Source organism: Ischnura elegans, chromosome 6 (genome assembly GCF_921293095.1).
Source record: "Ischnura elegans chromosome 6, ioIscEleg1.1, whole genome shotgun sequence".
NCBI lineage: Eukaryota > Metazoa > Arthropoda > Insecta > Odonata > Coenagrionidae > Ischnura > Ischnura elegans.
Window position 1 is genome coordinate 95,652,273 of NC_060251.1, and position 14,191 is coordinate 95,666,463.

A 14,191-nucleotide genomic window follows, 5' to 3' on the forward strand; every position below is an offset into this window, starting at 1 on the left:
TGAAATATTTATTACAAAAATTTCTCAACGCAGGGCATGCAGTATATATGGAAAATTTTTATAATTCCGTTAATTTGTGTCTGCATCTTTTGCAAAACAATACATACGTTACTGGGACACTTCAGGGGAATCGAAAAAATAACCCTTTAGATGTAGTAAATAAGAAATTAAAGAGGGGAGAGTCGTTCAGCAGACACACTAATGAGGGAATAAGTGTGATGAAGTGGCGAGACAAGAGAGAGGTTTTGCTCATATCATCAGAGCATGATGCAGACTTTGTTGACGTACAAACAAAGTTTGGCACTATATCCAGGAGGCCCAAAATGGTAGTGAAATATAACCAATTCATGGGTGGAATTGATAGGATGGATCAACTTTTGGCTTATTATCCATTAGAAAGGAAATCGTTGAGATGGTACATGAAATTAGGTTTGCATTTGCTAAACCTAGTGATGAATAATGCATATTGCTTATTCAAGAAGTATGGAGGAAGGTCACGTAGTCTACTTGAGTTTCGTGATAATGTTATCGCCTCATTGATATATAAGAACACTATACCAATGATCCGAGATGCACCAAAGCCTCTAGGGGAAAATAAAAAGAACCACTTACCATCAAAAAGTTCTGAAAAACGAAGTCAGCGTAAAAGATGCAGGGTATGCTACAGCAAAGGAATGAGAAAGGATGTTAGCACTTTCTGCCCAGAGTGCCCAGAGCTACCAGGGTTATGTCTTGAACCTTGTTTCAGGGAATACCATGCATATTTGTAATATAAGACTAATAAAATATTTGATATTTTTAATTCATTATTCTTATTATTTAATAATCTTTATTTTAAGGCCTAAAATTGCACCCTATGTTTCATCACTACCATCAGATGTAAAGTAACGACGCAAATAGTGCCTGGAAGATGTTAACCAGTTGTTGCAAAATTTTAAATTTCCGTATGCTGTAAATTGAGTACACAGTAAAAATAAGTACGACTAAAAGTATATAAACCAATAAAATATCTAAAATGAAGTTCTATAGCGAATACAGCAGTACATTTTAGCTAAAAAAATGAGGGCGGCCGCGAGTGGTGATGTGATGCGGGTTGCCTATCACCATATACCTTACCCAAGGTCGGTAAAAGCCAGGTCGTGTCACGCACTTGACCAATGTAATCCGCCATCTTGAGTCTCTAGCGCGGCGGGAATCCAAATTTTACGTGCATTTAAACGGGAGACATAGGTAAAAGGAAACACGATTTTCTCACAACGTAATCAATGCAGGGAAGTGAAAGTTTTGTTATAGATAGTTAATAAAATGAAAATTTATGATACGTCTGTATTTTGAGTCTATGGTCCACGGTTCGACTCTGGAAAAATTGTCAACTCACGGGAAAAATAAATTTCGCACTTCAGCGCTCTGGATGCATGGGTTGTAAGGCACCATGTCTTACTTCCTTATTTAGGAAGTCTGGTACATGAAATTTTCTATGGTTATAGAAAATTATAATATTCTTGCGAACACGGGCAGTTTTTGACACTGAAGACCTCGGTTCGACTCTGGAAAAATTGTCAACCCACGCGACAAAAATGTCTTACTTCAGCGCTCCGGGTGCATAGGTACAAGGAACAATGTTTTATTCCTTTATTTATGAAGTTAGATTCATGAAATCATCCAAGATTATAGAAAATTATAGTTTACTTAATAATACGGCCGGTGTTTTAGTCTGACGACCTCGATTTGACTCTGGAAAAATTTACAAGCCAAGCGAAATAAAATACGCTCTACAGCGCTCCGTGTGTATAGGTACAAGGAACCATGTCTCACTTCCTTAATTAGGAAGTCATGTGCATGATATTTTCCATGGTCATAGGAAATTATAGTATACTTGATAATAGGGGCGGCTTTTGACCCTGAAGACCTCGGTTCGACTCTGGAAAATTCCCAACCCACGCGACAAAATTTTTCTTACTTCAGCGTTCCGAGTGCATAGGTACAAGGAACCATGTTTTATTCCCTTATTTATCAAGTTAAATTCATGAAATCTTCCAAAAAGATAGGGAATTATAGTATACTTGATAATGCGGGCGGCATTTTACCCTAAAGACCTCGGTTCGACTCTGAAAAAATTTCCAACCCACGCGACAAACATTTTCTTACTTCAGCGCTCCGGGTGAATAGGTACAAGGAACCATGTTTTATTCCCTTATTTATGAAGTTAGATTCATGGAATATTCCAAAGTGATAGTAAATTATAGTATACTTGATAATACGGGCAGATTTTTAGTCTGAGAACCTTGATTTGATTTTTTAAAAATGCCCAAATCAAGCGAAAAAAAAATTCGTTCTACAGCGCTCCGTGTGTATAGGTACAAGGAACCATGTCTAACTTCCTTAATTAGGAAGTCAGGTGCATGACATTTTACACGGTCGTAGGGAATTATAGTATACTTCATAATACGGGCGGTTTTTGACCCTGAGGACCTCGGTTCGACTCTGAAAAAATCCCCAACCCACGCGAAAAAAAAATTTCGCCCTACAGCGCACCGGGTGCATAGGTATAAGGAACCATGTCTCATTTCCATATTTAGGAACTCAAGTGCATGAAATTTTTACATGGTCGTATGGAATTATAGTATACTTCATAATACGGGCAGTTTTTGACCCTGAGGATCTCGGTTCGACTCTGAAAAAATCCCCAACCCACGCGAAAAAATAATTTCGCCCTACAGCGCACCGGGTGCATAGGTAAAAGGAACCATGTCTCATTTCCATATTTAGGAACTCAGGTGCATGAAATTTTTACATGGTCGTATAGAATTATAGTATACTTCATAATACGGGCGGTTTTTGACCCTGAGGATCTCGATTCGACTCTGAAAAAATCCCCAACCCACGCGAAAAAACAATTTCGCCCTACAGCGCACCGGGTGCATAGGTATAAGGAACCATGTCTCATTTCCATATTTAGGAACTCAGGTTCATGACATTTTACACGGCCATAGGGAATTATAGTATACTTCCTAATCTGGGCGGTTGTTTAGTCTCAGGGCCTTGTTTCAACCCTGAAAAAATGTCCAACTCACGCGACAAAACATTCCCATCATAGTGCTCTGTGTGAATAGTTTCTTATGTATCTAGATTTTTCTACTTTATTTTGAAAGTAAGGTGCATGGAATTTTTCATGGCCATAGGCAATTATACACTTTGCTCTACCGCATAGGTTCTAGGATTCACTAATTACTTTCTTTTTCCGGATTGATTACTAATATATTAGGGTTTCAGCATAGATATAATAATAATAGGGTAGTTTCCTTCATCAAAGAAAACGAAAGGCATTGATTGCGATTCGTTACCCACCATTAGTGTATTCATAATACACAAATTATTTGGTTTTTGAAATACCGGTTTAGACGAATGGCAAGGGTCAAATTTTATCCTCATTTGAAAAAGGCCAGATTGGCGCCCATGCGATGCCACTCCACGTGACGTCACAGGGACCTAGTTTCTATACAAGAAGATAGGAGTTATACATCGTCTGAGGTTACCAATGCATGCATGAGGCACAGAGCTCAGGGAAACATGTCTTAATAATCACCTACTAAAACTGGCTAAGGTCGGAAAGTTTTCTTCGTTTGATAAGGTTTTAATAAACCTTTTTTAAGCCAAGCGCTACCATTCAGCAAGGCACTCAGCTACCCGCTGGCAGCCTGCGACGTATCAGCGCTAAGCCTCGCCTCAAGATCACCTCACCGGGCGGGAGGGGGAACCAGAAATACGACGTACGGAGATACTTCCCGGCATTCATACTTGAGCGTCGCGTTTTCGCGCGCTTGAAAATTTTCACTTTTCATTTAATCGCGAAAAATAGATATTGTCATTTAAAAATCTAAAAGCGTGAAATACGTACTCCAGGAGTAATAATCTTTCGATTAAGGCAATAAAAAAATAATAGGAAACCACCCTATTATTCTTATTGGTCCCATGACTTTACATTGTTAAATATAGTACAAGTCAATACAAAAAATACATACACATTTGAAGCTTATTTGTGCTAAAATAGCTTTTGTTAACAAGGAAGAGTTTCAGATTGTAGTTGAAATTTGCCCTCGTAGGAGCATTTTTTAAGCATGAAGGCAGGGCATTACAGACCTGGGTAGGTATATGAATATATATACGTAGAAGGCAACGTTAGGCTATGTATGTGCTTCAATACCTCATTTTCTGTTACCGGAAAGAGGGCCATTGAGGACCTTATATGTTGACAGGGGTCAGTATTAAAGCTGTCCCAACATATTATTGAATTCTGCATGCATAGGGGCACATTGGCGAGGTACTGATTGGCAAACACTGCCATTTGCATGGGATCGGTTTTTATTACTTACCATGATATTTTGGTCAGGTTTTTCGCCAGACTGATAACTCTACTGTAATATTATTTCTTAGTTCGTAATACAAGGTCCCTGTACATTTTTTAAACTCAAAATAATATGATTTCTCCATATGATAATAATGTACTCTCATTGAATGCTTATTAATTGTCTTAAGTTGAGGCCTATGTTGATTAGTTAGAAATTGTAAATATTGCCAATCCCAATAATAAATGTAATACTAGAATAATCCGCATGCAAATATTCCAAGAATCATGGCAAATAATGTGACACAGTAATGTCAGTGTGCACTCAGGTGAGCCTTTAGGTACATTTAAGATTTTACAAATAACTGCAATAAATGAATACACATCAGAGCATTAATTAGAATAGGATGGATTCCAAACTCAATCACTGATATTGAGGCAGCAAATGCTGCACGAAGGAAATGCATTCCAAATTGAGCAATAGGGTAGTTTCCTTCATCAAAGAAAACGAAAGGCATTGATTGCGATTCGTTACCCACCATTAGTGTATTCAAAATACACAAATTATTTGGTTTTTGAAATACCGGTTTAGACGAATGGCAAGGGTCAAATTTTATCCTCATTTGAAAAAGGCCAGATTGGCGCCCATGCGATTCCACTCCGCATGACGTCACAGGGACCTAGTTTCTACACGAGAGGATAGGAGTTATGCATCGTCTGAGGTTAGCAATGCATGCATGAGGCACAGAGCTCAGGGAAACATGTCTTAATAATCACCTATTAAAACTGGCTAATGTCGGAAAGTTTTCTTCGTTTGATAAGGTATTAATAAACCTTTTTTAAGCCAAGCGCTACCGTTCAGGAAGGTACTCAGCTATCCGCTAGCATCCTGCGACGTATCAGAGCTAAGCCTCGCCTCAAGGTCACGTCACCGGGCGGGAGGGGGAACCAGAAATACGACGTACGGAGATATTTCCCGACATTCATACTTAAGCGTCGCGTTTTCGCGCGCTTGAAATTTTTCACTTTTCATTTAATCGCGAAAAATAGATGTTGTAATTTAAAAATCTAAAAGCGCGAAATTCGTACTCCAGGAGTAATAATATTTCGATTAAGGCAATAAAAAAATAATAGGAAACCACCCTATTAGACTCAGACAATTAACAATGACAAGACAATCATGGATGTAAATAACTGAAGCAAAAAGCGCGATGTTATTGTACATTTCCATTTGTTTCTTCTGCAATCTATCGACCACAGAGCCATTCTTTTAGGATCAGAACAGTGGCGCCGACTCCATGGGGCCTGAGGGGGCCTGAGCCCCCTCAAAGATTCGTTAGGGGGGGCGGAGCCCCCTCAATAATTCAAGAAAATAATTAAGTTATATTATGCCTTGTGAAATCACAAAAATATATTGGCGATTTTTATTTCCCATGCTTGACGATAGTCAGTGGCGCCGACTCCATGGGGCTTGAGAGGGCCCGAGTCCCCCCAAAAATTCGTTATGGGGGTGAAGCAAAAATGTGTATGGCTTTTCGATTATCTTCTGAGTGTCAAGTTATCGAGAATCGAGTTTTCAGGTTTCTAATGTTGATCAGATGGAATCTAAAATGCTTTAAAAAACTTTAAAACTCACTCTTTATAAATTTTCCCGGGAAAGGCCCCCGGATTGCCCCCCCCCCCCCCCAATATTTTTTATAAGTCGGCACCCCTGACGATAGTTACCTTTTAAAATAAATTAAACAATGAGTGTTGAAAAAAATAATTATAAGGTTAAGCAGGTTAACTGAATCAAGTGTTGTGAATCATGGTAGTGTTTCGGTGCTGCGACACACTTTCAATTTAACCTCTTCGGGGGCAAGACTTCCGATATGGGCCCCCCCAATATTTTTTATAAGTCGGCGCCCCTGGATCAGAGGGAAAACGAAATATTCTTACTCCGTTTTTCGTGGAATCGGAGCAATGCGGAGCAATGCAACACACAATTTTTTGAAATTAATTCACATGCCCTATGCTAACACCATGTAAACAACAGACAGGCGGGAACCAAGATGGGAGCGTGTCACGACCTGGCTTTTACCGACCTTGACCTTACCCATGGCGGATGACGCACACGGTGCGTCATAAAATTTTTTCGTCATAATTCAGAAAAAAGAGCAATAAAATATATTTTAGATGGTGGTCATTGCATCATATACCCTAACGAATGCAAAAACGAAGAAAAAGTATTTCCGCCCCCGGGAACGAATTTTGAAAACGGCTGCCGCACTTAACGTGTTAAACAAATAAACATTTATTCTCAAAAGCATGAGAAAATAACATGAAGCACACAAAATATGAGATATGTATGATCTTAGATTTTCCCGGCGTATCAGTTGCAGAAAGGTTTCTCGGGTTTTCCACCGGTTGATGTCGTCCATGTCTCCCGACGTTTCGATCTGCGACTTGCTGATCATCCTCAGGGGATCTTCCGAATGCCGTTCTTCAAAAATTTTCAGTATATATACACTCCATCCATGGACGACATGGACGACATCAACCGGTGGAAAACCCGAGAAACCTTTCTGCAAAATATGAGATACATCACTCGGGAAAAAGGGACGTTAGTGGGGATGGAATGGGGCGACTTAAAACTAATTGACATGGAAATGGCACTTACAAGGAATCAAAAAGCAACTTGACAAAAATTAAAATAAATCAGAGTTGAACTGCGTTCAACAAACTGCAGGGTTTAAGAGTCCACTGCGACACAATATGACTTTATGGTTCACTGACTGTTCCAGCGCAATCTTGAGGAGGAAAATAGGGGATGAATGGGGTAAAAAACGTGGTTGTTTCAGTTTTACACGGGGAAAGTGGTGGGGGGCACGGCTTTACTGCACCTTAATCTGGGAAACTCGTTGTGCGAGAGAAGTGACGATGTCGGCCGACGTCTCGTCAATTCGCGATGTTTTCCCGTTGGGTGTGGAGCCGTGTCTATCCCCGGGATGATTTCCCACGGTGGTTTGCAGAGGCTGATGGGGTTGCAGGCCACGGGATGCGTCTACATCGGGCTGTTGGCTAGGAAGTTTCCACGCGCTGTAGCTCCTGACGCAATAGTGGCTCAATCGCTCAGCTGTTGAGCAAGCAGCAGTTGAACTGCATTCCCCGGGCGTCTGTCGTGTTCTACCTCCTCGTTGACCCACTTTCTTCCACGTTAACTTCGTAAGAGGGGAAGGGAGGGGAGGGCGGTGGCCAGAAGTACGCTTTATTCTCTTAAGGCGGAGCACTTATCACTGTGCGCGGGATTTAAATATGGCACACGCACGCGCACACAAGCATAAAATAAGATAAACCTTCACAAAACAAAAAAAAATAAAACAAAACAAAAGGGAAGGGAAGAAAAAAGGAAGAGTGCTTCTCAATATAAGGGTGAATAGAAACATATCAGGTGCTGCCGTTACAATATATGTATATATTATTAGAATAAGGAGGTAAAGCTACATGCCTAACACCATCAACAGTTAATGTTACAACCTGAGTTCTGTCATTAAGATATGATATCATCCACTGAAGAGCAATGTCTCTGTTACCAAATTTTTCAAGCTTAAAAAAGATGATTGTGATTTACGAGGCCAAAAACTTAAGTAAAATTCAAAAGTAAAGCAAGTGTATCTTTTTTGTCATTATATAATTATATTATCTTTGCTGGGATTCCATCTACACCTGAACTTGAACTGCTTCAGCTGAGTTTGGATATGACTGACTTTATTTCCCTGTCATCACAAAAAAGTGCATTGGATTAGCCATTGCAGTGTAAGTAGAGTGAGGAACTGAGGAGTTCGGCACTAAACCAAAAGAATCATTGAATACTTAAGCAAGGTTGGAGTAGAAATTCATAGTTCCAGATGTACCATCATTAGAAGTCCTTTTTGCTTTCTTAAGAAGTGATCTGTACTGATTTTTTATATCCTTTTAATTCTCTTTACTTTCAGTAGTTTCACTTCATGTACTACATTTTTGAGGAATGGTGAATCTAAACCAATTTCTTCGGTGATCCAGGATTTTTTGCATTTTGAACTTCTCTAATTTCAAGAGGGAAGCTACATTAAAATGGTGGAGGAAAAATGAATAAAAACCTTGGAAACTATCTTCCAAGGATTCAGTATTAAAAATGCCTGCCCAGTCTTAGGAGATGAGAGCTGTCCTGAAGTATGACATGTGTTTTACCTGAGAAATTTGTAGTGGAGTATGTTTTAATTTTAGGCGACAAGAAAAAACTTAAATGTTGATACGATAGGCAACTGATCTGATATTTCCTCTTCAAGAACCCTTGTGCTAACATCATTATGGTGCATATTAGTAAGAGTATTTTCAAAGTTTGAGTGGAATGAGCTAGGTTGGCATAAAATTAGTTACATCAATGTTAAAAGCTGCGATGGTACTGAGGAAGTCAATTTTTTGCACTAGTCTCAAGTAGGTGGCTATTGAAATCACCAGTAATAATTATTTTAGAAAACCTCTTAGCATTGAATATCTCTTCATTCAATCAATAGAATTTATCCAAAAACACCTGAGATCAGTTTGAGGTGACCGATATACCGACACAATGACGTGTACATCACCTTTGATTATTTCTGTGACACAATATTCGAAAAGCCTGTCTTCTGCTCATAGTTTAATTGATATTAAATGTCTAGAATATGGTGTACAGGTAAATGAATGTACCACTAGACGCTGTTGGTTACCGACTATGTAGTATTTGGAAATACAACTTCGCGAACGTACTAATTAATCGAATATTCACCCATGTAATTCTTCATCTTCATCAACAAGTACTTCCGTTACAGCACAGTTTGTTTCGCAAGCATAGTGTATTGAGGTGTAACACAACTTCGCTGAAATAACCTGGTGGGGACTTCTAGATTGCCTTCCGAAAAAATACCTGTTTACCGATATATATTCAGGCCATACACACTGACTAAGAATATAATGAGTTTCGGCGATGACAGAAACCCGGAAGGAGGCTTATTTATCATTAAAATTCTTCACCTATTTAATATCCCAGATGTGTGAAAAACACTGCCTTATAATCCCCGCGTGTCAAGTGGTTATATCGTCGCATTATGTTGATGAATTAGAAATCACCCGACTGAAAACAAGGGCAGCATTCTAGTGCGTCATTAGGTACGGACGTACGTATGAAGTAAAATGACTTAAGAATAATTCGCCGTAATTTTCGTCATAAAATAATTAATTCATCAAGGTACCTGGTTTGTCATCACAGCCATGAACAATACGTAATCATACATTGTCATAAGAAAATTGTGAGAATATTAAAGGTACAGTGTGCTAACGCGTATTAACAACAGTATATTTGAACAGTAACGATCGAAAAAATAGTTTTTTTTTTTTTTTTGCTTTCAAGTGCGCCTTCCAACCCGTATCCTTGACTAGTACACTGCAGTGAACCCTCAGAGTAAGGATAGGGAGAGAGATTTTTGGTTTCTGCGCATGCGGACAACATTGAAAGAGCCGTGGTGGGGGTAGGTCACGTGTCATCGGTGCTTTTTGCTGGAATCTCCTATTTAAATGCATGGGATTTCTGTGCGAGGTATGCTATTTTGCAGTAAATTCGGCATAAATATTTTTATGAAGAAGATTCTAGTGCCCTCACGTTGAAGAAGAGATATTGTTCTTAACACGGAAGAATCTTTGGGCCGATACATCGCCTATTTTGTGCATTAATTAGCTTCAAATATACCGGCAAGATGGTCATGTATTGCTGCGCTTGGAATTGTACGGAATCGTACGTGAAAGGAGGAAAAATTACTTTCCACTCGTAAGTATTTCTTTTTTATGAGTACCATGTGTTTTATTTCTATCCGCTTGAACTACCCTGCTACAAATATGTTAAAGTATAGTGTTTAGCTACGTTGGTGATGAGACCACGTGGTTAACAATGTACATGTGTGCTTCTGTCCATATCCTTGGTTGCTGATTTTTAAATCGATTCCACCACTATTAAAAATCACATACTTTTTAATTCATAAATATAATTAATGGCTCGTATTAAAAATGCGTACTCGCTGAACGATGAAATGCGGTAAGTTCTTTCTGTCTAAGAAAATCTTCACGTTGTCGGGAAATCAAATTGTGTGATTTTTTGCGTATTTGTCTATACATATTTGCTGTGTATCTCTTTCACTATCTTCAGATTCCCTGCTAATGAGGAGCGACGGAAGGAATGGGTGAGAAACGTGAGGAGAGAGAACTTCGTCCCTAGTAAGCACACTAAGATATGCTCCAAGCATTTTACGGAGGACCCCTTCGACAGGGAGAAATTCGGAGGGCACTGGCTTAAGGCCACTGCTGTGCCTACGTTGTTCGATTTTCCGCATCATTTATTGTGCAAGGAGAAGAAAAGGAAATCCCCCTTGAAAAGGAAATGCAGCGAGGAAAATGTTGAGCCAGTGTTTTCAAGTAAGTGGTATTTAAATTGATTTTTTCTGTAGTATATTTAATCTGTAGAATATATTAAACTATAGTTGCGATTTCTGGGGAAAAGTGATTAGCTATATCATGCCATTATCAAATTGTTATCACTTGTCAATAATGTAAGGATGGTGCTGTATTTTTTATGGATCCTCGGTAAATTTGCTGTTTTGGTGACTTAAGTTGAGAATGTCTTATTCCACCCCCGAGTAGTTGATGCTCTGTAGTGCAACTATTAATCATTGAAAAAGTATGTATAGTGCTGAAAGAAAGTATATTTGAGAATAGAGATTTCTGTTTTAGGGTTATTTTATCCGTAGGGAATTAATATCTGTTGTTAAATCGTTTGGTATTTATTTTTTGCACGAATGAGAGCTATTTTCGAACCCAGAAACTCACCCAGGTAGAACTTAATGGAAAGCACTGGTTTTGATAAAGAGGAGTATCCTTTTGTGCACAGATGATTTTAGAATTGTACCCTAATCTGTTGGCGTTATTTTAATACCAAAACTCTAGGCATTTTGTGGAACTTCACTCTTATAGTTGTACAAATAACATTTACAACAATTTGCCAAAAAGAAAGAGAGCAAAATCATATATACTTCCTAAAGCATGTGAAACTTTGACTATTTACAAAAAAACATATTGTGGGATAAGTATTTCACATAAAGCACTTACTGTACCATCAATATGTGTTATTTACAGATCATTACTTTATGTTGTTTAGCTATCAAAATTTTATTTAGAAGATTTCTTTGTTTTTCAAATTAAGTCAGTGATGCGAGTGTTCATGAATGTGATTCCAAGAAGAGGCAAAGTCTCTGGGCTCAAAATAAAGGATGAATGTGGCGCCATATTTCTGTGATTTCTTCTAAGACGATTGGATTGGTATTGGCATAATGGAAATGTGACAAGGCTTTTGCAATGAAGTGGGTGGAAGTGGAGAGATGTACCACAATTACACTCCTACTTCATTCAATTAATAGCATAGTTTTTGCAAGGCACAAATGTGGCAGTTTTGAATAATTCAGCTGCTAGGCAGAATTTCTCTATGTGCCTCATTGTATTCAAATACTTAGTCAGATCTTGGAAAATACTAGTACTGGGTCTTTAATATTTCCTAACTAAGGTTGAAACTAACAAGAAGGAAAGAATAAAATCTTTAAATCTGAGATCGTGGGCCTAGGACCTCAGTTGAATTGAACTGCAATGACCCGGTTATAAGACTTTCTGAAGGTGATCCCACCAACGGGCAAATGCTTCTGGGCTCAAAAAATTTCGGTTACGATGAATGTGGAGTTGTTTTTTCTAAGATTTGATCTGAGATTTGCTATGTCCATCAAAAACTATGTATTGCATTAATGGAAATGTGGCAAGGGTTTGCAATAAAGAGGTGAGAAGAGGTAGCATTACCACTGTTGCTGTACTCCATTAATAATTATCTCATACTCCCATGGCTGTGTTATATTGGAGAGGTCATATAGGAATGAACACATCGTTGTGTTCATTCCCATGTGACCTTCCCAATTTTTAGTGATTGTGATGTGATTACTTTTAATTGGTTTTCTTTTTTACTTGTCTTAACTGATTATTATTCCAGGTGTCCCCCACTCTTGTGATCCTGTGCCTTCAGCGGTGGTCTCAGAAGTTGTTTCCTTCCCCCTAAATGAAGATTCAAAACTGACCACCCCTCTCAAGCCTTCAAAGAAGTACCGGTACTTGTTTTATGAACAGTTTATAATTTGTGTAGCTCACTGATACGCCAAACTACTTCAACTCTTTTCCCTAGAAAATTGACTTTACCTTGATCTTGTTCTCTGTTTTTCCCTAAGGTATGTGGGAGATTTTACAGAGGAGGATATGAACTCCCCGACAAAAGTTCGCAAGTACTTCTTCTTGCTCAGCAGAATGCGGAGAGAAATAGGAAGCAGGTGAAGCAGTTACACCTTCAAGCCAGTAGGTTGAAAAGGCAGGTGGCATCATTGAAGGAAGTCTTGGCTGAGTTAAAGAAGAACTCACTAATTAGTGATGGTGCTGGAGATATTTTGGAGGTAAGGCTAAGATCTTGTTTATCACTAACTTAAGCAAACCATGTGAAAGTACAGGTTTCAATGTAATTGATTCATTTTGCATAATGAGTATCGTTAATGTGAGTCAAATTATACTCTTTTAGTGGTTACTAGGTTGTTCTGTTGGATCACAGATATATGAACCCAAAGATTGATTTACCATTGTGATCTGTGCATATGAACATAAGCATGCCATTATCATGTCCAATCCCCTATGAAAAATTCTATAAACCTGTTTCAAATTTTTATACATGGCAATTATTATTATTGCCATGGCAATGTATAAGAATCTATAAAAAATTGAAACAGGTTTATACAATTTTTTCATAGGGGATAGTATCATTATTACTTATGCCAGTGGTACTTGTGATGTGGTAATGGTCACCTTCTCTTATATTTCATCAGATGTCTCTTCCTGGACCTGCGGCGGAACTTCTGAAGAGGAGTGAGAATGGGCAAGGGAAGACAGCCTACTCTCCTGATTTAAGGGCATTTGCCCTAACCCTCCATTTTTACTCCCCCCGAGCATATAATTATGTTCGCAAGTCCTTCAATTCAGCACTCCCCCATCCTTCAACTTTGAGAAAGTGGTGCTCGTCCCTCAAGACATCTGTGGGGTTTTCTAAAGAAGTTTTGCCTACCCTGAAGGCATTAGCTGAGAGAGGCAAAGAACAGCAGACCCCCATCTACTGTGCTCTCTCAGTGGATGAGATGGCCATCAGGCAGCATATCGAGTGGGATGGATCTAAGTTTGCCGGATATGTGGATTTTGGCACAGGCTTGGACGATGACAATCTGCCTGTTGCCAAGGAAGCTTTAACCTTCATGCTGACTGCCATTAATGGCCGTTGGAAAGTTCCTATTGGGTACTTTTTCATCAATGGCCTCCATTCAATTGAGAGGGCCAATATAGTCCGGTAGGCACTGGACTTCATTGGGGAGACTGGAGTGGAAGTGAGCTGCATCACTTTTGATGGTCTCAGTTCCAACGTAGGTATGGTGTCATCATTGGGGGCCAACCTGTGTCCAGAAAGCATGGCTCCATTTTTTATGCATGGTGGCAAAAAAGTGTACACCCTTCTAGATCCGTGCCACATGCTGAAGTTGGTTAGGGTGCCTTGCCACAGAAAGGGTACTAGTTGGTGAAGGGAGGCATGTCAAGTGGCAGCTTATAGAGGAGCTGGAAAAGTTTCAGCGAGAGCAAGGGCTTCATGCTGGCACGAAGTTGAGGAAGCAGCACATTGAGTGGTACCGGGAGAAAATGAAGGTGAGGTTGGCTGCTCAGACCCTCAGCCGCAGTGTT

General features: G+C 39.2%; 1 protein-coding gene across 1 annotated transcript; it reads left to right on the top strand.

The window, feature by feature from the left end:
• Positions 1-9,742: 9,742 nt before the first annotated feature.
• LOC124161215 (THAP domain-containing protein 2-like) lies at positions 9,743-13,941 on the top strand. The gene is made up of 5 exons (XM_046537479.1): positions 9,743-10,166; positions 10,542-10,807; positions 12,420-12,534; positions 12,652-12,870; positions 13,294-13,941. The coding sequence occupies exons 1-4, from the start codon at positions 10,096-10,098 to the stop codon at positions 12,752-12,754; spliced, it is 555 nt and encodes a 184-aa protein (XP_046393435.1). The 5' UTR covers positions 9,743-10,095; the 3' UTR covers positions 12,755-12,870; positions 13,294-13,941.
• Positions 13,942-14,191: the final 250 nt, after the last annotated feature.

Bases quoted from the DNA above. Each gene is read 5' to 3' on its own strand.
- LOC124161215 (XM_046537479.1), top strand. From the start codon at position 10,096: ATGGTCATGTATTGCTGCGCTTGGAATTGTACGGAATCGTACGTGAAA. The intron at 10,167-10,541 runs GTAAGTATTTCT...CACTATCTTCAG, and splicing joins GGAAAAATTACTTTCCACTC to ATTCCCTGCTAATGAGGAGC. The intron at 10,808-12,419 runs GTAAGTGGTATT...TTATTATTCCAG, and splicing joins TGTTGAGCCAGTGTTTTCAA to GTGTCCCCCACTCTTGTGAT.